Source organism: Oreochromis aureus, linkage group 6 (genome assembly GCF_013358895.1).
Source record: "Oreochromis aureus strain Israel breed Guangdong linkage group 6, ZZ_aureus, whole genome shotgun sequence".
NCBI classification, from domain to species: domain Eukaryota; kingdom Metazoa; phylum Chordata; class Actinopteri; order Cichliformes; family Cichlidae; genus Oreochromis; species Oreochromis aureus.
The window spans coordinates 39731635-39755925 of record NC_052947.1 but is presented as its reverse complement, the minus strand read 5'-3'; the positions used below and the strand labels follow the sequence as shown (position 1 = coordinate 39755925).

Here is a 24291-nt window from a genome sequence, read left to right as displayed (position 1 = left end):
TCATTTTTTGATTTTGTTTTTGTTATCACAGTGCAGGAATTTATTTACAACAATCTCATAGTAACCTCTTACACACAGTAAGAGTCTGTGCACGTTTATTTAACTTTGTTGTTTATTTGTTGTGTATTGTAGACTGTACGATTTTATTCTTTGTCATGCTGCTGTAACACAAAAGTTTTCCCTTGTGGTATCAATAAAGTATTTATCTGTCTATTAAAGTGTAGGCTGTATTCCGCTTAGGTGAAGCATGTGTGCATACATGTTCATCTTCACGGTTTTCTGGGACACTTAACGTAACTAAGGTTTTATTAATTTCACTCGCTTTATCTACTCTGACAGCTCGCAGTAAAAACTTTCTGCTGTAAAAGTCTCGCGTGGGCTTTAATAAATTCCCTACACGAGCGCTGTCCTCCCTGTACGCTTAAATCTCAGGACCCGTGTTACCGGTTTCAACCACCAGGGGGAGACATCGTGCCGTGCGCTCTGTTGATTCCCGGAAGTTGTGACAGCGTGCTCCCCAACACAACCACAACAATGAAAGCTATCATTCAGAGGGTCACGAAGGCGAGTGTGACAGGTAAGCTTTAACCTGAGCGCGGCAGCTGCATTTTGAGAATGTATTTAAACTCGAGTCTGCTCACAGCTCGTTTCCGTCGCTAACGCGTCGCCTTAGCTAAGCTAGCAGGGTTAGCATTAGCCAGCAGAGTGAATGAGCTGCTGTCGCTCCAGCTGTCAGCCGTTGCTGGAGTTCAGAGGGGGGGTGATAGCAGTGAACATGTCCTCTGTATGTCTGCGGCACTGACGGCTAAGCGACAGACGTCACGGCTGGCGACTGTTCTCCGACAGCCGGTGTTCTGGGAATCCATCCTACCCGACAAAACATCCTACCCAACGGTTTTGCGCAGACGCCGCGCATGCGCACAAAACCCACGCCGAATTAACTTCTTTTTCTCTCACCCATCCGGAATACTTCTTAAGGTTATGGTTATGGTTAGGGTTATGGTTAGGGGTTGGGTTAGGTTTAGTCGCATGTCACCGTCAAATTATAATACGGGTAGGACGTTTTGTCGGAGTAGGATGGTTTCTCAGAACACCGGTGTTCCAGATCAACTGGCGTTGGTCGAACAGATGTGTGGCAGTCTTGCGTTTCAGGAGCTGCTACCGACAAACCAGCAAAAAAAACGCCAAATGTGTCATCTGTGACACTTGTGAGGTTATCTCAAACACACTCCGTCAGTCTTGATGCCGTTGAACAACAAAATGTTTAAAAATGTCGCGAGTTTACCTGGTGATATCCTCACGCGCGACGCGATCGCGAAAACAGCAAACAATTAACACCACGCCGGTGTTGTTCACAGGACAGGAAGAGTAAACGATCGGGAGACTCTTGTCGTCGTTACCGTTCCCCTCGCACGTTTTATTTCTCCGGTTTCAGCGTTTTTGCTTCACAACTAAAGCGTGCAGTTTACTTTGTGTGCACTAACATGGACTCGAGTCAACCAGCGCCACCTCTGGCCAAGTGCCACAGCCTACAGCCAGATCAACTTGTGACACACATCTGCACCACGTTTGAATTCGTTTCATGCACAACACATTTGTACCTTTCAATTGTGTCTGTTTGTGCGTCATGCAAATAAACCTTTGAAAAGAATGAAATGATATCATATATTTATTGTGGCCTACATTTGTACAAAATTCCAAATTATATACACAAAGTCATAGAAATCACCACTCCAATTGGTCATCATGATTTTAATATTCTCTTTTTCCATAACGATGAAATACGCCTTGGACAAATATGACACATCAATAGTTCATTGGTGTTGTCACATCACATCCTGTAAGCATCTTCTGTCTGTGTCTTTTCTCTGGAAATGAATATTTCCAGCCAATATAGGCAATCCATCAACATGGCTGGAGAGTTGGTAGTTATATACAGTCTGTAAAGTGTGGTTAATCTAATGAACATTTGTAAGGAGATGGCAGTTACTGTGAATTTACAGCAGGTGATTAGTAATAAATAGTCAGACAATGACCCTGACAATCTCATTCAATCTTGCAGATTTAATGCACCTTCTGCGGAAAGTGGTACCACACAGTGTGTGTGGACTTCCCCTGTGCAGAAGGCGACTACAAATGTTGTGGGAGCTAAATAAACAGAAAAAATTGATCCCTGTTGTCTTTGCTTACTGATTGTTTTTAGTGTTGACAATCCACATTGCTGCCATTGCATCTTTCAACATGTTTGTGGGTAGATTTGGATGTACCAGGGGTAAGTGCAGCCACTCAGCCTCTACTCAATGTGATCATAGCAGCAGGTGCAGATGTGTCACAAGTTAATCTAGTAGTAGCCTCTGGCACTTGGCCACAGGTGGCAGCAGTGGACTGAGCTCCATTGGAGACTGCTCCAGCCGCTATGTGATAGTGGATTTGCTACAAATTGAAGATCATATGCACGTTTTGGAAATTAACCCTTGTATTATGTTGAAAAACAAAAAAATGACATTGATTTTGTTGCAGGTCATTTTGACCCGTACTGTGTAAATCCACTCAGAATTGTCAAGAAACTGCAATATGACAATAGCAACTTTATTTTCCATTAGATAAACATGTAGAACACAGACATACAACAGTTAGACTTTCCATAACTAATTTAGGAACAATTTGGTAAAGGTTTTTCGTTCTTACAAACACATTTCTGGGCAAGTTCTTTTGAACTTGCCCAACGTTCTCAGTTTTTCAATGTTCAACATTTTCAATTTTGTCCACATGATGAACAGAATGTAACTGTGTGCTTCCTGCAGATGTACATTTCTCACAAAAAGTGCTTGTTTTAAAACAGGAATCTTTCTAACTTGGATTTAAAACAAAAGATTTCTACGTCTCCTCCAGACTCAAAAACAGATGACAAACCAATCGACACACCTGAGTCACTGACTTTCTTCAATCCACTCACTCTCACTGGCTCTGTTTATTACTAATCGCTGTGTAACTGCTGTAAATTCACAGTAACTGCCATCTCCTTACAAATGTTCATTAGATTAACCACACTTTACAGACTGTATATAACTACCAACTCTCCAGCCATGTTGATGGATTGCCTATATTGGCTGGAAATATTCATTTCCAGAGAAAAGACACAGACAGAAGATGCTTACAGGATGTGATGTGACAACACCAATGAACTATTGATGTGTCATATTTGTCCAAGGCGTATTTCATCGTTATGGAAAAAGAGAATATTAAAATCATGATGACCAATTGGAGTGGTGATTTCTATGACTTTGTGTATATAATTTGGAATTTTGTACAAATGTAGGCCACAATAAATATATGATATCATTTCATTCTTTTCAAAGGTTTATTTGCATGACGCACAAACACACAATTGAAAGGTACAAATGTGTTGTGCATGAAACGAATTCAAACGTGGTGCAGATGTGTGTCACAAGTTGATCTGGCTGTAGGCTGTGGCACTTGGCCAGAGGTGGCGCTGGTTGACTCGAGTCCATGTTAGTGCACACAAAGTAAACTGCACGCTTTAGTTGTGAAGCAAAAACGCTGAAACCGGAGAAATAAAACGTGCGAGGGGAACGATAACGACGACAAGAGTCTCCCGATCGTTTACTCTTCCTGTCCTGTGAACAACACCGGCGTGGTGTTAATTGTTTGCTGTTTTCGCGATCGCGTCGCGCGTGAGGATATCACCAGGTAAACTCGCGACATTTTTAAACATTTTGTTGTTCAACGGCATCAAGACTGACGGAGTGTGTTTGAGATAACCTCACAAGTGTCACAGGTGACACATTTGGCGTTTTTTTTTGCTGGTTTGTCGGTAGCAGCTCCTGAAACGCAAGACTGCCACACATCTGTTCGACCAACGCCAGTTGATCTAAACGCCAGTTGATCTGGAACACCGGTGTGCAACAACAGCTGGAGGGCAAACAGTTTACAAAAACACGCTCATATATGTGTAGTTACATTTTATTTCTCAGTCTATATTATTTTCTCACTCTTAGAAAGTGCGTTTAAAATGTCTACAGTGCTGATTTAACCGGTCAGTTTTTTTTCTTTTTCTCCTAAATATGCTTAAAAAGTACAAATTCAAGTCACAATTCTCACAATCTATCGCAATAAAGAAAATCAGTCAAATTCATCTTCATGTTTATTGTGTGGGAAACATGACGTCCTCTATAGTGGCTCATCATTTGATCCTACCCTAGTATCTGTCACACCAACCCTCTGTACGTCCTCCTTCACTACATCCATAAATCGTCTCTGTGGTCTTCCTCTCTTCTTCCTGCCTGGCAGCTCCATCTTCAACATCCTTTGTCCAGTATATACACCATCCCTCTTCTGCACATGCTCAGTGCATCTCAAGTGCTCGACCTGAACTGTCTCCATGATGCACTTATTTCTAATCCTGTACACACTGCTCACTCCTACTAAAAATATTCACCCCTACCTCCTGTTTTTTTTTTTTTTGTTTTTTGTTTTTTGTTTTTGTCAGTCAGTTTCCAAAGAAGGGAACCAAGTATAAAATTATAAAATCTACATTGTTATTATGATTGTGGATGTAACCGGTACCAGAGAGCTTGTTAATTTGTTAGTCGGTACATTGTAGCTGTCAAAAGAGCTGACTTGCCCATCGAATCAGTAAAGAAAGAGTAAAATTCCTAAAATCAAGAGAACCAAGGCTGGATCTATTCTGCTGCATTTGGCTAAGTAGCTAGAAGAGCAGAGGTTAGAGCAGCTGGCCAGTAAGCAACAGGCTGCTGGTGTGAGTCTCTGTTCAGGTGCTGGCATCTCTGACATGGCTCATTTTGTCATGACAAAAAATAAGTATAATGAACAAAAAGCTGAAGAAACTAATATTAAAGACATGAATTTGATGGTTTCTACAGGTTGAATAATGGCAAGAATCGACGTTTGCGCATTTCTTCTCTAGGGCATCCATCTGTGTGAGAGATTACATTGATTGGATTTTGAGACATGCGTTGATATAATTTCACTGCTTCAGTGCACAGAAGGCCAATGTGACCCTCAAACGGTCAAGTAGAGCACATTTACCGCTAGGTTTAAATCAGTTTCAAGTATCCAAGATGAAAAACAAATTCACTGCAGTTGCAAATATCCACACATGTCCAAAGCTGCCTGTAATGCTTTCATAGAAACTTGAAAATGAACAAATTTTGAGGATGTAAAAACATAAAATCTCCTTTGTCTGATTTCTGCAAGTTGGTCGTGCTCTTTGTGGGTACGGCATTGCCTGATATCTCTGTGCCAGTGTTCATTTTGTTGTGTTTTCTTGCAGTGGGCGAGGAGCAGATCAGCTCGATCGGACGTGGACTGTGTGTGCTGCTGGGCATATCTGTGGAGGACACGCAGAGGGATGCTGAGTACATGTAAGTTCAGAAACCAAAAAGTACACGCTGAGATCTAAAACACTGTAATTTCATCATAAAAAGAAGGAAAATCTAAATAAACCATAAGCAAACAGTCAAAATAATAAAACATTTACACAAAAATTAAATGTCGTCAATAATTCTGATCCGTAAACATCAGAACGTGAGGCAAAAGCTGTTTATGTTTTCAGGGTGCGTAAGATCCTGAACCTGCGGCTGTTCGAGGATGAGCACGGCCGAGCGTGGAGCAAAAGTGTCATGGAGCGAGACTTTGAGGTTCTGTGTGTGAGCCAGTTCACCCTGCAGTGCATCCTGAAGGGCAACAAGCCGGACTTCCACTCGGCCATGCCCGCAGAACTCGCTCAGCCCTTCTACGACAGCATCCTGGAGAACATGAGAAGCACCTACAAACCGGAGCTCATTAAAGGTGGGTAAAACAAAGGCATAGGGCCACGTCAGCAAAGCCTTCTTTTTGACTATAAGACTCTGTGACTGAAAGCTGTGGACACCAGTTTGACTCTTTATACTGCAGTAGTTCTTACAGATTAAAATCTTTATTAAAAGCAGCTGTTAATGGGACTCGGATGTGGAGCGAGTCAGATTAATGTTAGACATGTGTGCGACTAATCGAGTCTGAGATTGCTGCTTTGTTAGTCGGTTAAACAGATTGTTCCTACTTTATCGACGTGTGTCGGCAGTTGGCAAGAGCTGCGACTCTAACGACCAGCAGAGCCTCCTTCTCTCTGTTTTGGTAAGATGTGAAGGGTCAGACATGAACCATGAACCACTGCAATACTTAGAAGTAGGAAATGAGGGGCTGTGTGAGATGTGTGTGGACGCCAGCCTGCAGAGACTGAAGGTTAAAGTTAGCACTGCTAACGTTAGCTGTTAAACAGGCATGTGCTTGGGCTGGGTTCAGCTTTAAATGCTTTCAGTGTGTTTGCTGACTAACTGACTATGTCCCTAGTTTGAATCTTACAATATTTAACATTAACTTTAAATAAATTACTCCAGCTTCACAAGTAGTTCTGTTACTGGTGACCAGTTTACTAGTCCAAAAGTAAGAAACACTGTCCATATGAACATGTGGTTATTTAAGAGAATAAATGAAACTGGATAATGTTCTTTGATAATCCAGTTATTCTCAGATGCTGCTGAGATGTGCATCTCTTTGTGCCGATGTTAACATTGCAAACACTCAGACTGCAGTTGGATTGCTGCGTGTGCTAACATTAGTGGTGCTAGGATCCGTAGCATCCACATGCTTCTTTGGTCAAATGGTTAAATCAAACATTAGTTTTCTCTGATAAATTGAACAAGCATCCATCCATTTTCTACTTCAAGATCCTGCAGACCTGGGCTGGTTTATGCAGCTGTCGTCTGCCCGACTTTCTACCTCGCTTCTTTACGACTTCCTATCACAGTGAGCGGGTCTCAGGTGTCTGCGGGTGCTACAGATGTTGGCGGATTGTGCTGTTAAATTAAAGGACGAGCTGGTGACCAGTAATGTACGTTCATAAAAAGTGAACATAAACATCCATAATATCACAAGACATGCAAGCATGCAGCAAGAAGAACAAAAGCTGTGCTCATGTTTATGCAGTTGGCTCAGTAACAGTAACACTTCATTAACACATGATGTAGGATTTTTAAAATTGATGCCATAGGTGTGTCTGCAAGCAGGCTCAGGGGTAGCACCGGTGGTTGCAGGTATTTTCTGGGCATCCTTTCTGGATTTCAGGTTTAATCTGAATTGTCATGCTGTGTGTGAGGGGAAACAGCTGCGTGAAACCTACTCACTGACATTTTGGTTAGCAGGTTACTCGCTCCCTCATCAGGCCTGCTTGTTGTGGAGCTGCTCATTTGTGCTGCTTTAGTTAAAAAGCTGGTCATTAATGAAATGAGCTAGCTGTACTGTAATTAGCACGTTGCTATTTCATCCTCAACGCTAAACCGCCCCCGCTCAGTAAATCCATCATCATCTTCACTGCCCCATTTTAAAGTCCTCTGATTTTTGCCCCCTGTTGGAGTTTAGGCCTGGATATTGATATTGAGCTGATAGCTGCTGTTTCTAGCTAAGAATAAGATGGATTATTTTAATTAAAAAAATAGCCACAGTCTGTTGGCGGTCTTTTCAGAGACCAGTCTTAATAGAGTCCCAGGAGGCTGCAGGTCGGCATGGCTGAAAAATGCCTGTTACCTGATTCAAAGCTAATTGGAAACAAAAGGTCAAAGGTCACAGTTATTGCCATACACGTATGGGCCTGGACTAGTGATCCTGCTCCCTGCTATTTAATTGCCCGTATTCCCATCTCGGTGTAAGGTTACAGCAGTCTAGGCGGTGGATCATCGGCGTGGTGACGCGCTGGCAATGACGGTGGCGGTGAACTGGGTCAGCCCACCGGGGAGCAGGTGAGGAGAACACCTTGTCCCAGCGAGGGAGGTGTAGGGCTTCTTAATTAGGTAGCCTTCCGCCTCCCCCTCCAGAGAGAAAATGCGATGATGCAGCGTTTTTTCCACCGCGGCCCAACGGCTTCATTGTGCAGATGGTGTCATTAATCACGTGGACCCGGTGGAAGAAAAGAGAACATTTGAGAAACTTCCTGTCCTCACACCTCTCCGTCGCCTTTGTCCCCAATGTCTCAAAGCTCCACGTCACATCGTGAAACATCGAGTGCTGATGCCTGTAAACTGTAATCTCTATTCATTTGTCTTCCTGGTTTTATCATTGTAGATGGGAAGTTTGGGGCTCGCATGCAGGTCCACATTCAAAACGACGGACCGGTCACCATCGAACTGACATCACCGACCGGACCCACAGACCCCAAACAGGTACATCACTCAGCACGAAGCTTTAAAGAATCATCTTAATACCTCAGATACCACTGGAAGCTGCCTTACCTCCAATGTGCCGTGCCTGCAGGAGTGTGCCTGTTACCGATCACCTGTCATGTTTGTATACGAGTCAGAAGATGAGCCTGGTATCAAAATGTAGATAACAAGGGGATCTTTCATATGCTGTTACTTGTTCTGAGCAGCCAACACTCCCACTTTGTCAGATGACTTTTCAAAGTTTGCCCAAAGTGCATTTTTCATGCAAGTTTTCTCCAGTGAATTATCAGAAAAAGCTCCAGTATCAATGCTTGTTTCTGTTGCTCTACATTAAAGACATTAAATTGCTGCAGTTTATTGAAACTAGGATGCATCCCATGACAATGATGCTCAGAGGAAATCAAAATATCACATGGATATCTCCCCGTACTTGCATAAAAAAAAATAAAAAAAATAAGGTGACTAAGAAAGCACCAATTTTCGACACAGTCCCATCTCTCTGTACTTTGAGGGCCTGTAACTCTGGTGCATTTAATGAAGGCATGCAACATTTTTTTGAACATAGTCACACTCCAAATATGTTCTAAGTTACTGCACAAAAACAATCAGCTGATTCTGAGAGAGTCAGCAGGGAGGAGCTCCCTAATTTTCACAGTGTGAAGGAGGTCATTTCTATTGTACCACTAGGTGGCAGTGTTTGCTCTCTCATGTACAGACTCTTGATTCTTATGCTACAGATTTTTGTTGGGTTTTTTTTTTTTTTTTTTTTTTAAATGAGTGAAATAAGAAGCATCCATTATTTATATCCTTCAGGTTTCTTGAAGTTTAGGTTTATTTTGCTTGATTTTGTGTGATCTATAGGAATACTGTTCCATATTTGACAGATTAAAATTAAAGATTTATAAAGTCATGCATCCTCAGGTCTGAGTTTGAGTCACAAAGAGGTTATTTTTAATGGCTAAACTGAAATCCACAAATGCTTCGAATTTAAGCAAAGTGAAACTCGAGGAAAGAAAACAATGTAAAAAATTAAATCCAATAACATCTATAAATCCAGCCAGTTAAATGAATATCAGAAGTATAATACACAAAGTAGTGTGTCGTGTGGATACGCCTGCATGTGGAAAAACCTATCATCTCACTCAAAGTTACAAACTCACTGATCATCGCTGCCCAGCTGATCATTTTGGTTTTAAAACTCACAATTTTTACTTTCTTCAACTTTTTTCCTCAAATGCAATAAAAATTAAATAAAATAAAGTACAATTTTAGAAAAGAAAAATACACTAAATTAGCCAGCATTTGTTTACCAAACAATTAATATTTACTTATTTTTTTTAATATTTTCATCCATATGAGACACCCCTGTGATTGATCTACCGTTGAACAGGCCCCATGCTTTTATTTTGAAAGTCCTTTTACTGCTAACTTGCTGGCTGTAGCACTTCATGTAAGATGTGCCCCTGTCGTTATGCTGATGTGCTCGTGGTTTGTTTCACTTGCAAAGCTAGTGCTTTTTAGGCTGGGTGTTAAGTTTGCTTTTTAGGATGCTGGGGTTGGATGCAGAATTCCAGCATCCCAAATCCCAAATTAAGGACTCAAGAATAACAATCTAGATTTGGGAAAACAGAAATCGAAACTTTAAGCTCTCAGACATGATTAACGTGTGTCACCCTCATGGAGCCGCACTGATTCACTGATATCTCACTATCACTCAGTCGCCTCCGTGAAGGAGCTGAAAAGTCCCCATTTGTTTTAGGTGTGTGTGTGTGTGTGTGTGTGTGTGTGTGTGTGTGTGTGTGTGTGTGTGTGTGTGTGTGTGTGTGTGTGAGTCAAACCAGGATGCCTCCTTTGACAGGTTTTCATGCTCAGTGCTTTTAGGGGAAGCGACATCAGTGTGGTGCTGGATGAAAAGTACATTAGCAGGTGATTCATTTTAGCTTCTGAGAAGTCTTGATATGAGTACAGAGGACCAACTGTAAGGGACTGAAAAGCACCAGAACCGAATTAAATTAACAGTTGTGAAGCTTCATTATCTTATTTTTTTTCTTATTATTTTACCTTTTTAAATGACCTAAAACAAAGGAGAGGTTCCTGAGCCAATCCAGGATTTTCTATTTGTTTAAAATGCATAAAACAAACTTCTTTTAGCTTTATTCTTCATTCAATTAGACCCAATTTTCACCTTCACTCAAAGTGTCCCTTCAAAATATAAACTGATCTCTATTCTAAAGAATATCCTTTACCACAGCCCAATGCTTCTTCAGCAACTGTATGTTTAATTGATTCTTTGCCTTTAAGTGTTTTCTTGCCACATCATTTGTTAAGGAAACAAACATCGTCAGAGGACAGCTGTGACAATCTGAACTGTAAACAGAGATGTGCTTCATAAATGTATCCCAAAATCCTGCTACATCCGTAAATCTTCATCTTCCTCCTGCCCGTTTTTGCAAAATGTCCCTTTTTTTTTTTAAAAGCAAGCTATTTTTATAAAACCAATTAACACTGCAGCAGATGATTTATTAACATGCAACTGTAACTAAAATTTATCTTTTCTTTGCAAGTCCATTTGGTGTCATTGATGCATTTTCGCTTTCTTTCATTTTTTTAATTGAAGCAAAAACTTTGTGGATTTGTGCTGAATTCAGATATCAGTGTTCTGTGCAGTTAATCAGATTTTAATTTCAGTCACAATTTTGTCTTTTGACAACTATTAAAACAAGATAACCGAGATCAAATTATAATTTTGAAGAAAAGTCCAGCTTCACTCCTCATCAGGATGGTTTAGTTTAGCTTGCAATTATTTATTTATTTATTTATTTATTTATTTCATTAATTAAAGTTCAAGTAAATGCACATCTTTTTTTATTTTTTTTAAGGCTGGATCAAGCTACATGATCAGGGTCTCATTCGTGATTTGTTCAACTATGGATTTACTCGATTTTCTCTGCAGTGATTCTGTGAACGAGTCATGAAAATCTCTTATTTTATTTTTTGTGTGTGCATGCAGCCGCTGGTTTATGAATGAATAAGAGTCAAGTAATGGAGATATAAGTCAGTGCAAAAGGGGACGGTTTCCTGCAGTGACAGGATGTTTCTCAGCTTCGTGCAGCCTTCTTCCTGAATTCTGCTCACTTCTGTGGAGACCAGTTAGCGTCCTTATGCCTTGGCTGCAGGCCGGCTTTGGCTGCTCTCCCCTTGGTGGACTTGGCTTGCTTGCCCAAAGGGAGGGATATTAAGCAGTCCTCAGAATTTTAATCTTGTCTGTTTGGGATGTTTTGCTGTGGGGGCTGAGGAACCAAAGCCAAGACTGAACATGAGGGATAAAAGGCCAGCCAATAGGCTACGCTTGGCATGGGGTGGGAAATGAAGCAACAGCCAGCAGACACTGTTCCTTTCTTTCCATGAATCAGGGATTTAGTCCACCACAGGGTCAAGCGGCCAGCAAACAATGGAGTTATCCAGAGCAATGAAAATCATCCAGTTTTGGATGTTCTCTTTGGGAAGCTGGAGGCTGCAGCCCGATGGCAGAGAGCTCCAGAGTTGTTCTGTTTGTTCACCTTACTGTTGGTGCATTTTGATTTAGGCTGTGGGCTGAAACCCAACATTCACAGGAGTTACATAATGTTTGATCATGCTAAGCTTTCACTGGGTTGGAGATCAGAGTTTTGGGTTTGGATGTAGCTTTAGCGTCGGAGTTTGAAATATTGATTGCTGTAAACTAAAGTTATAAACAGATATCCTTGTGCACTACCACAGTGTTATATCAAACAATCAAGATTTGACTTAAGTATTGAATTAACTGTTTAGAAATTACAAACATTTTTGTGCATAGACACCATTTTCAGAGGCTCAAAAGCAATTGGACAGTTGACCAACAACCAGTGTTATGGACACATGAGGAGTTCATTACAAGTGTCGAACTTATATTTGGTAACAGTTCACTGGAGCTCTGAATGTGAGGTCCAAAGAGATGGAGATGCAAGAGAAGGAAACAATCATTAGGCTGAAGGACAAATTGCACCTATTAGAGAGAGCAGACACATCAGCAGTGTTTAAATCAACATTCTTACAAAGATAAAATGCACCAATCAGCTCAGCAATCACAAAAGGCCTGAAGGACCGCAGAAGACTACAAAAGTGATGATGCTGACAGAACAATTTTCACGGTTAAGAAAAACAACCTCTAACCAAGTGAAGAACACTCTTGAGGAGGTAGACGCATCTCTTTCAGAGTCTACAATCAAGAGGTGCCTGGAAGAATTGAAATGAAGAGGAAACCAGTCGTTTACAGCTAGATGCAAACCGCTGGTTACACAGGAAGAACGGGGAGGCTTGATTAGATTTGTACATTCTAGACCAGTGGTCCCCAACTCCCAGGCCACAGACCGGTACCGGTCTGTGAGTCGTTTGGTACCGGGCTGCGAGAGTTGAGGCTCGGATGTGAAATTGATGGTTTTCAGGGTTTTTATTGTTTTTTAGCGTTATTTTTTTATCGTTAACTTGGTTTCCCTGGGCCTTTTCCTGTGTGTTATGAATAAATCTTCTTTTTTTGGTACCGGTACTGGTTTTATTTTGTTATATTTATCCGCGACACCTTAAAGGCCGGTCCGTGAAAATATTGTTGGACATAAACCGGTCTGTGATGCAAAAGAAGTTGGGGATAACTGTTCTAGACAACACGGTTCTGGAAAAAATAATTCTTTGGAAAGATGAAACAAAGATTAACTTGTGAAAGAATGACAAGTATGGAGAAGAAGAGGAACAGCTCCTGATCTAAAGCTTACCACATCATCTGTCAAACATGGTGGAGGTAACATTATCGCATGGGCATGTGGACCCGTGTCATTTGCTTTTATTGATGACGTGACTGCTGATAGAAGCAGCAGGATGGATTTTGGAGTGTGCAGGGCTGCACTCCCTGCTCAGATTCAGCCAGCTGCTGCAGAACTGATTAGACCGAGCTTCCCAGTGCAAGTGGATAATGACCCAAAGCAAACTGTAAAAGGAACCCAAGAGATTTCTAAGGCAAAGAAATGGGATATTCTTTGATGGCCAAGTTAGCCACCTGATCTCAACCCAATAGAGCATGCTGTTCAGTTATTAACTGGATGCAGAGAGACCCACAAACAAGCAGCAACTGAGGGCATAATTAGCAAAATGGTGTCACTTTCCAAATTCTCACTGATCTGACCGATATCATCAACACAGACAACAGCAGGCCTAGTTTCTTACCACAGTGTGTTAATGGGTTCAGCTGGGAATAACACTGTCTTTTTTGTACTCGTTGAATAATGTAATGTCTTATGCAATGCTTTGGATTTTTAAGATGACATTTAGTTCATAAATATTTCCCCTACAACCATAAAAGTTTTAGCATCTGTGACACAGATGTCAGGTAGCATACCTACTTCATCATCACTGTGGAGTGATGTTTATGAACCGTGAAGAAGAGGGAGGAGCGGTTTTTGATTAGTAGAATTGTCTGACTAGTTGTGCTGAGTGGCAGCATGAAGGGCTATTTTGAAAAGAGGGAGTGCGTGCAGTCACAACAATAGACTCATTGAGGGGATCATATGACAGCTCGGAATAGCTCTGAATGCCGAGAGAATAGAAGTAGTCATGTATCACAAATGTGGAGTGCTGGCCCGGGCCTCTTTTTCTTTGTTTAATTAATTGTTGTAATTGTCATGCATGTCAGGACCTTTGGGTGAATACTGAGCATACTGCAAAGGTCATGATCTGCAAGTCATGATGCAGCATGTTCATGGTGGGACCACAGAGCCACCAGGAGGCCCAGATGAATCAGGTTTCAGTCGCAGAGTAGGAAAAGGGAAAATGTTACAGTTTTAGAAATAAGAATTCATAAATTGTTATTACTTATTATAACTATCCTCTGTCTAGGATGTTATGTGACCTGGTTGTTTGTCTGCTTGTTAGTAGGGGGGGGAAAGCTTATGGCCAGACTTGCATGAAAATATTATTCTTAGGAGCCGGACTCGATCGAAATCTGGATCTGGATTCAGGAATATTTCGAAGGATTCTTTGTGATTACATCATCTACGGCTCACATTACCTGCGGTGTACCACAAGGATCAGTCTTAGGGCCTATTTCATTTTCTATTTATATGCTTCCACTTGGTTAAATTTTACAAAACCACAATGTGTGTGTCCCATGAGATGTCTGATCTTAAAAGCCTAGCTACTGTTTTAAACTGCCTGTTGTCTTTCTGACCCAGCCTTTTCGCTTTCTTGTATTTTCCCAGCTATCAAAGCAGGAAAAGCAGCAGCAGAGGAAAGAGAAGACGCGCTCCAAGGGCCCCTCAGAGTCCGGCAGGGAGAAGGGCGCCCAGCGTTCTCGACAGGACCCCAACGCCAGCAGTGGGGCAGAGGGGGATGTGTCTTCGGAGAGGGAGCCCTAGGTCATTGAGGTGAGTGGGAAATGTGCACACACACACACATGCAGTCAGGTACAGTTACGCTCAGGTGTGTCTGTCTGATTTAGTCTTTATAATTCGTCAATCATTTCCCACTAAATAAAGATAAGATAAGATAACCTTTATTAGTCCCACACGTGGGAAATTTGTTTTGTCATCTTAAAGGCTCATCTTAAAGGGGACGTCCTATGCTGTTATCTGTTACCAGTGTTTGCACAAAGAACACCTGTGAGACAAAAGCTCAGGCTTCAAACTGCTCTAACCGCTCAGTTTCACATTGTTTTTCTACTCTTGCAAATATATGATGTCATAGAAGGAGGATGTGGTTATCTCAGGGACACGGCTCTGACTGTAAGTAGAAGGCTTGCACGCACCTGCTGTTCATGCTTTCTACACAATATTCAAAAACAATGTAAACACAAAAAACAAAAAAAATTGACATTTCTAGTCCAATTCTAACTCTTAGTATTTGCTTCTGCACAGTCGTCGTCTCAGAGCTGCAGTTATTGTTTTTTGGCCGTTGTGGAGGCAGCTCCCACAACTTTGGAGTAGTGATGTAACCTGGAAAGCTCCTCCAGCCTTGGCAGAAGGAAGTTCATAAATTGATCCAAGAAATTAAAGAAACAAACCAAGTGTAAATATGGGAACGTGTCTGCCAAGGCTGGTACCACTGAAACTTCATTAGAGCCACAACAGGACAGCTTGCCGGCCGACTTAATTACCCTGCATGCTCGTCCACGCACGTCACTTTGTTTATGTGTGCGCGAGGTTGTGGGTAGTTGTGTTTAGTGTGCGGTTCTCCTGGAAAGGTCACAGCAAACAGGATATCAAGCTCATAAAATGGCTTTTTACTTGCTGCAACAGCTTTTAGTGACCATATGGAGAGCTGAGCGTGTGGGCTGGCGTGTCTTTTCTGCTCGATTTTTTTTTTTTTGGGTGGGGGGGGGGGGGTCCGCGGCACGGAAGGATGATGCATGGTGAGCCAGAAAGTATCCCAGGATGGAGATCTGTGATGGAGTCGTTTCAGGGACATAATTAATTAAAAACAAGGTTTTAAAATTAGTCATGTTTAGGAAATTTCAACGAAGGTGGAGTTTTTTAATAACTCACCTCCTTCCAAACGTTTGTAAAACTCAGAGTTAGCGATGTGACTTTGAGGTGTGTGCTAACACAGCTGTAAGCACAAGCTGTCTGCTAGTTTGTGCTGCTAGTGACTTTTTGATCACTTTAATGTTATTAGTTGGATAATAGTATATCTGCTGTGTTGCACAGACCATCAAAGACCATGCTTGGGTTATGGGGAGTGAAATTGCAGTATTTTAGGTAATGGATCGGTACAAACCCCACTGGGATAGTTGGGACACTTTCTGAAAATCCAATAAAAACTAAAATCTGATTCTCCTCCTCATGATGTGCCGGATATTTTCAAAGGGAGACAGATCAGGACTGCAGTCAAGCACACAGACTCCATGTCTACGAAGCCAGGCTTTTCCAATGAGTCCTGGCATTGTCCTACACACGGAGTTCCTGGGAAAAGACGATGATGTCCTGATGGGAGCATATGTCTCTCTAATATTCCTCCTCCTCGTAGTGCCTTCACATATGTGCAAAGCCCCCATGCCACGGGCACTGGTGCACGCTGAGCCGTGAACTCCTGTGACCACAGGACACGTTTCCATTGTTGCTCGCTCCATCTCGTATGAGCTTGGGCCCAGAACTCACTGATGTTTCTGCACAAAGTTGTTTGGAGTTGTGTTGCAAGCATCAATTTCTGAATGTGTTTATGTTTAAGAGATAAGTTTAAGTGGAAAAAACCATTTAAAATCTTTTCTTTGTCCTTTTGTCTGTTAAATAAATGTTCAAGTGTATGACGAAATAGCAGATTTTAGTTTCATTCCCAATTTTTCTGGAGATCTGGTGTATCTGTATGTATATAATGCTTTACTTCTTATACTGAGCAGTCAAAGCATTTCTAAACTGCAGTATTTTTTGTTTTTCTGTTTCTAACTCCATTTATGGAAACAGAGTTATATCTTTAAACAGCATTTCCTGTGCTCACCTGGTTTTAGGTCCTTTTAAATTTGCTGAAACTCTGAGAAGAAAACGGCTTTGCATCTGTGCAAGAGAATTTTTGTCTTTTGCACTGTCAACAAATGCAGTCACCTCCCAAAAATAGTTATGTCCCATTTATAATATTAGTGTATGGTGTCATGTGCAATATGGCGTCCTTAAATCTGCAGTGAGAAGCAGTTACAGTTGTTCTAGTTTTCCACATCTCCCTTTTTCCATCTGTGCCTGATCTCTTTGTTTTTGTTGACATTGCGGTGAAACTCAGCAACCTTCATGAGAGACAGACCTGTTTGTTTCTCATTTTGTGCTTCTTATTGCAGTGTTGGGGGTGGTTTGGTGTGTGTGTGTGGGGCGGGGGTATGTTTTGGGGGGGGTTGTTCTTATTTGCCTTGAGTATTTGTTTACTAGTGCAAAAACAGACGAGTTCTGGGAGAACAGAGATGGGGAGGCATTGAGTCAGCTCTCTCTGTGTCCCCCTCTGCTCTCCCTGCTGAGGCTGCAGACTCCCGCAGCACAGCTCCTCTCCCTCTGTGAACCCTCCGGCAGACATGCACATTAATGGATATGCCCTCAAACTGGCAGCAATGCTTCCTGATCCTTGTGCTCAAAGATGGGGCAGTGCAGTTAGCTGCATTCAGACAAAAGCATGACTGACACCAGAGAGGTGAGATTAATGGGTTAGTGAGGTATCACAAGCTTAAATCAGTGTCACTGTCACGAAGGTGGCTTTCATTACCTAAGTTACCATAGTAACTTAGGTTGAACACATAAGCTGGTCTGGAGCAAGTAATGTCGATCACATGGCAGCAACTCAAGTCTGGTGGGGTTAGAATTTAGCCTGAGAGTGTGAATCCAAAAGTGGTTCAGGCTGCTAGTAGTGTGATGGTGTGAGAGATGGAAACAATGCTTAGTACCAACTGAGCATTGTTTAAATGCCACAGCCTACCTGAGTGCTGTTGCCGACCATCTTCTGATGGCTCATTCCAGCAGCTCACATCATCCGAGTTCACTGTGCTCAAGTTGTCACCACAGTCACCAAATCTAAATCCAGTAGAGCACCTTTGGGTGTTCATTTGACAAATCTGGAGCTACTGTGTGATGCTGTCGTGTTGATGTGAACAAAATCTCTGAGGAAAGCTTCCAGCAGTTTGTTGAATCTGTGTCACGTTGAGTTAAGGCAGGTTTAAAGGCAAACGAGGGGCCAACCAAGTACTACAAAGGTGTGTCTACTGAAGTGGACACTAAATGTGGAATCTGTTGAGGAAATATGTTGTATAGAAGTAATCTGTAGAGTCGAACCTTACTGACGTCTCTCGACTGGAGTAGGCAGCACTCAGTCACTTGTGAGCAGAAGATTATGACACGCCAAACACCCTTACTGTGCCCTGAGCCAGAAGCGGAAATCCTGATCCCAAAGTTTTAGACTTTTATTGACTAAATAAGCATTTTCATATCTTGTATGAAAAAAAAAGGGTTTTCCTCTTTCTCCTTAACTCTCGAGTGATCTTCATCCAGTCGCCTGATAGCTCCTGTTAGCTTCTAATGGCTTAAAACCTCCATCAAAACATCAGCAGGTGCAATGTTATTATTATGCAGTGTCCTCCCTGAACTCCTTCACAGCAGGGGAGGATGCAGTGTAATCCCCAAGTTTTGGAGGCTTCAGCACCTTGTTACATAAGGTCTGACCAGAAGCCAGGGATGAGGGGGAAACGTGAGAGGAAAGGGAGTGGGTTTTTTTTTTTTTGTTGTTTTTTTTGATAAGGTGACAGTTATTTGGATTTTGGAGTGAGAGAGTGCACACACAGCACCTCGGGAAGTGTGTGTGCTGTAGTGAAAGAGAGGGATGGGTGGAAGAAAGAGGAAAAAGGACAGCGGCCTTGCTTGCTTGGCTCTGTGGCTGCATGTTTTATAGAGAGAACTGGCGCTCCCGAGGTTTGCTTTGCGTGACTTAAACATGAGCCGTGCTCGCCTTCCATCGAATAATTGCGACGGCCCTCCATTATCTTCTCTGCTCGTCCTTCCTGTTTGCAACGCTCTAATTTCAAAATAGAAAGTTATCAGTTCAGGAAGGTTTCAGCTGCTGTGAACAGTTTCCAGCTGTAGCTGTTCTCAGGACTGTCGGAGATGTTCACACCACATGTAACTGCATCTTTAAATTTAGCTTTTATTGCTACAGTCAGCGTTTTGTGCAGATCTTTTAATAAGATGCAGACTTTTGAATTTGTCTGTTCACCTAAAATGGAAGCTGCACTTTAAGCCTCCAGGAAGTTTTACTTCTTTTTATTTTAACAGGAATAAAATGGGAAATGAAAGAATAAGGCCAAAGTCTGTGGGGGGAAAAAAGTCTCCATGATTAGGTTTGAGTAGCTTATTTTAGCCCGTAAAGATATTGCTGTCGATATAGTCTTGGTTTTTTTTGTTGGTTGTTTTTTTTTTTTTTTTTAGATTTATCTTTGAAGATTTTTAATCTTAATCTGACCAGACATGAAGGCAGAGAGAGAGTGGTAGGAACCCACACCCCTGCAGTGGCTTTTAGTATATATAGGTCCCCCACTCAAACCATAGATCAGTTTTGTTTTTAACTACATTTTCCATCTTTTAGAAAAGATTATTCCTTGTTTTGTACCGATTTTGGCTTTAGGTTGTGATCTTTGGAGTGTCCAAGTCCATAAATACCATAATCTGTGCAGATTAGGTCCGTATGTGTCTGCTGTCTGAGCAGGATGGAGCTCAGGATTAAACCATTGTCTTTTTTATGTCCTATATTTTTATTTTATTTTATTTTTCTTGACATATCAAAACCCGATGTCATCATTTCTTGTTTTTAGTTATCTTGGCTGGAGCTGTTTAGTTCAGCTCCAGCCAAGATAACTGAAAACAAGACTTCACCCAACAAAATTCCTAGTGGATAAACCAACTATGAGCATATCATAAGAATCTCATGGAATATTCACAGGTATGTTTAGACTATTTTCTGATAATAAATATATTATTAAAAGAAAAAAAAAGCCATACAGTCTATCCTTCAAGCTCGGGTCCTCTACCAGAGGCCTGGGAGCTTGAGGGTCCTGCGCTGTATCTTAGCTTTTCCTAGCACTGCGCTTTTCTGGACAGAGATCTCTGATGTTGTTCCTGGGATCTGCTGGAGCCACTCGCCTAGCTTGGCAGTCACCGCACCTAGTGCTCCGATTACCACGGGGACCACCGTTACCTTCACCCTCCACATCTTCTCCAGCTCTTCTCTGAGCCCTTGGTATTTCTCCAGCTTCTCATGTTCCTTCTTCCTGATGTTGCTGTCATTCAGAACCGCTACATCTATCACCACGGCCGTCTTCTTCTGTTTGTCTGTCGTCACTCTGTCCGGTTGGTTAGCCGCCACCATTTTGTCCGTCTGTATCAGGAAGTCCCACAGGATCTTAGCTTGGTCATTCTCCACCACCCTTGGGGGCGTCTCCCAATTTGACCTCGGGACTTCCAGGCCATACTCGGCACAGATGTTTCTGTTTGCCATGCCAGCCACTTGGTTATGGCGTTCTATGCATTTCCTGTCTGAGATAGCAGCTGGATAGAGCGGTAGTAAGACTTACACACCTTTGAGACAGGAGTTGTAGGTTTGATTCCCGAATGGGGGGGGGTCTGTGTCCAGTAAGGCTTGACCCCCCAATGCTAACCAAGCCTACCTCAGACATGAGCGAGAGAGAAAAATATGAAGCTGAACTGGAGGATTGAAATTGATTTCATTGTACAGGGTGGTCCATTTATATGGATACACCGTAATAAAATGGGAATGGTTGGTGATATTAAAGTCCTGTTTGTGGCACATTAGTATATGTGAGGGGGAAAACTCCTCAAGATGGGTGGTGACCATGGTGGCCATTTAGAAGTCGGCCATCTTGGATACAACTTTGTTTTTTCAATAGGAAGAGGGCCATGTGACACATCAAACTTATTGGTAATGTCACAAGAAAAACAATGGTGTGCTTGGTTTCAACGTAACTTTATTCTTTCATGAGTTATTTACAAGTTTCTGACCACTTATAAAATGTGTTCAATGTGCTGCCCATTGTGCTGGATTGTCAATGCAACCCTCTTCTCCCACTCTTCACACACTGATAGCAACACCGCAGGAGAAATGCCAGCACAGGCATCCAGTATCCGTAGTTACAGGTGCTGCACATCTCGTATCTTCACACCATAGACAATTGCCTTCAGATGACCCCAAAGATAAAAGTCTAAGGGGGTCAGATCGGGAGACCTTGGGGGCCATTCGACTGGCCCATGACGACCAATCCACTTTCCAGGAAACTGTTCATCTAGGAATGCTCGGACCTGGCACCCATAATGTGGTGGTGCACCATCTTGCTGGAAAAACTCAGGGAACGTGCCAGCTTCAGTGCATAAAGAGGGAAACACATCATCATGTAGCAATTTCAAATATCCAGTGGCCTTGAGGTTTCCATTGATGAAGAATGGACCCACTATCGTTGTACCCCATATACCACACCAAACCATCACTTTTGTTGTTCCAACAGTCTTGGAGGGATCCATCCAATGTGGGTTAGTGTCAGACCAATAGCGGTGGTTTTCTTTGTTAACTTCACCATTCACATAAAAGTTTGCCTCATCACTGAACAAAATCTTCTGCGTGAACTGAGGGTCCTGTTCCAGTTTTTGTTTTGCCCATTCTGCAAATTCTGTGCGCTGATCTGCGTCATCCTCGTTGAGATGCTGCAGTAGCTGGAGTTTGCCATTTGTGAGTAGCTAATATCCGCCGAAGGGATGTTCGACTAATGCCACTCTCCAGTGACATGCGGCGAGTGCTACACTGTGGGCTCTTGCTAACAAAATGCTTAGCAAGCAGTTTGCTAACTGTAGCATGGGAGATGGGTGGTCTCGTAGGGTGTCTTGCATTGAAATCTGCTGCAATGACCCGGTTACTGCGTTCACCAGATATCAACACAATTTCGATCCGCTCCTCACGTGTTAACCTCTTCGACATGTCAATGGCTGTGAACAAAGAGAAACTTGTAAATAACTCATGAAAGAATAAAGTTACGTTGAAACCAAGCACACCATTGTTTTTCTTGTGACATTACCAACAAGTTTGATGTGTCACATGGCCCTCTTCCTATTGAAAAAACAAAAGTTGTATCCAAGATGGCCGACTTCTAAATGGCCACCATGGTCACCACCCATCTTGAGGAGTTTGCCCCCTCACATATACTAATGTCCACAAACAGGACTTTAATATCACCAACCATTCCCATTTTATTACAGTGTATCCATATAAATGGCCCACCTTGTAGTTCTTAACAGAGCTTAAATGTGTTTTTCATCCTGAACTTTCACATGGATATTTTCTGCCTAATAAATACGTTTTGAGGGCTCAAAAAGGCTTAAGAAAATTCCCAAGCGCTACATTTTGACTCCTATAAACATAGAGGTGCTGTAACCCTGGTAGTGTTGATGGTTTAAGGGTCTAATTTTTCAGGGCTTCATTACTTTTGCTATGCAATAAAGATAAGTTCATCCTGTGGGGGTCACATGGGAAGATTTTTCCACATTTGGTTGATCTTCTGTAATGACTGAGAGAGTGTGAACAAAAAGAGGCTAAACTAGTGCTGTTTTGTGTCTTGCAGATGTCATACTGGGGACATGACGGTGAGCCCAGTTTCCTCAGGAAGGCCTTAAACCTCAGCGACTCTTTCACCTGATCCTGGACTGTCCTTCCTGTTTGGAAATCAGCAGGATTCCTTCAGCCTGTTTCAGAACATCGTCCCCTTGGCCTCTCTCCTCCACACTCAGATATGACCGGCTAGATGTAGCAAAGAGGATGTCTGGCCACATGACACTGCACAGTTTTCTTAGATTTATGAGGGGAGGGGAGGGGAGGCGTGGGTGATGGCAACATCATAAAACCGTGCAGCCCAGTAGCTTTATGTGCTCGGCTTTCCTTTTCCCCTCGCTCCCTTTCTTTCCATCTTTTCATGTTTCTGCCGCCATCTGTCTCTTTGTCTTTTGCTTTCTCTCTGTCTGTTCTGACTTAGTCTCTGTTTAGAGACATGACTCTGACCCTGAAGCACAGCTCAGCTCCAAGTTTATACTGCAGGAACATCATGGTAATGAGAATGTACCAAGCTTGTTATATTGTGACACTAGTCACATTTTTGAGGTCTAAGAGGTTATTTTACCTTTTTGAGTAGCAGATTTTGTTTAAGGTCAAACTGAAATTGCTACCACCGTCTGCCCTGTAAAAGAAATGGCACTGTTGTTTCTAGCTGGACAAGTTTACGTTTCATATGCAAAGACTTGAGATGAAACTTCTGTGAAGTCAGCCATTGGTTAGTGAAGTCCTCAAGCTCAGTCTTTTTGGCCTTACCTTCTTAATTTGAAACTAAATGTGCACCTGGATCCTGCTTTCTCCTAATTCTGGCTGTAAATTTACAGAATGAACATCATGTTTTACTAAATAAGACCGAAAAATATCAGTGGAGCACATAAACACATCACCAGTATTTACTTTTCCTTCTTTCTTTCTTTTTAAATTTTGGATCACTGATGAATTTTTCCCACACTGATTTCTGTACAAATGGACTGCTTTTTTAGCAGCTAGTTGAGTCGCCCCCTGCTGGCCTTTTGCATGGTCTTCACTTTCTGGAGTAGAAGTTACGTCACTAATAAGTAGATGACAGTCTGCAGCAACACCCCACAAGAGCTTCAAACAACAGCCTGCATTAAATCTCCAGCTACATGTAAGCATGATGCTGCACGCTGACTTGCTAAGTTAGCTAACAAACATCCACTGGGTAAAAGTGCATTGCTAACAACGATAGTTTGGCTAACCAGCTGAGTCTTGGCTAACTACTGTCTGCTAGCAACTTAGTGACGTAGCATAAAGATGGCTGTGTATCATGTAGCTCATTTAGCTGCGCACATTTGTTAACATTATCTGCTTGCACTGACTCAGCTATCACTGAAACATGAATGGTAACCAACTAACTCAGAGGCTGAGAGGCTGCCAGGGTGTTTTTGATGCCCCAAATCATTATTGTCTCTTATCATTAACAGAAATAAGAATAGCTTTACACTTTAAAATCACTTTGACTAGACTACAGCAGACGGAGATGTGATTTCAGTTGGACTTTAAATGCTAAAATGTGACCTGTGTCTCAGTGTGTTCCTCGGTTTATTGACCCACTCAGTGGAAATGACTCTAGAGAGGGAGCTGCAGTTGATTGTAAGACTGGGATCGAGTTTCTGCGACTGGCTCATTTACCTGTGCTTTTCACCTGTGCTTTACACCTGTGGGGAGGGGCCAGCTGCGCCTCACTATCAGTGTGACCGGACAAACTCTGACATCAGCTATTTATTCATGTTTCTCATTGTGACGCTGTCCTGCTGTCACTCGACAGATCTGAATGTACGTTTTGTTGTCGTTTTTATAAAGGTGTAAGAAAGAAGCATCTCTCTGTTTGTGTGTTTGATTCTGCTCATTTTAATGCAAACAGCAGGGATGCTTGGCCTTATTTCTACTTTCAGCATCACCA

At 42.2% G+C, this 24291-nt stretch overlaps 1 protein-coding gene across 1 annotated transcript; it reads left to right on the top strand.

Moving 5' to 3' along the window:
* The first annotated feature begins 463 nt into the window (after window positions 1-463).
* On the top strand, window positions 464-24204 carry dtd1 (D-aminoacyl-tRNA deacylase 1). Its single transcript, XM_031739789.2, has 6 exons — window positions 464-577; window positions 5315-5405; window positions 5597-5832; window positions 8140-8237; window positions 14504-14668; window positions 22384-24204. Exons 1-5 carry the CDS (start codon window positions 535-537, stop codon window positions 14657-14659), a joined length of 624 nt encoding a protein of 207 aa, XP_031595649.1. The 5' UTR covers window positions 464-534; the 3' UTR covers window positions 14660-14668; window positions 22384-24204.
* The last annotated feature ends 87 nt before the right edge of the window (window positions 24205-24291 follow it).

Coding starts and splice junctions, on each gene's coding strand:
- dtd1 (XM_031739789.2), top strand. CDS start 535: ATGAAAGCTATCATTCAGAGGGTCACGAAGGCGAGTGTGACAG. Junction 578..5,314: donor CACGAAGGCGAGTGTGACAG/GTAAGCTTTAAC, acceptor GTTTTCTTGCAG/TGGGCGAGGAGCAGATCAGC. Junction 5,406..5,596: donor CAGAGGGATGCTGAGTACAT/GTAAGTTCAGAA, acceptor TTATGTTTTCAG/GGTGCGTAAGATCCTGAACC.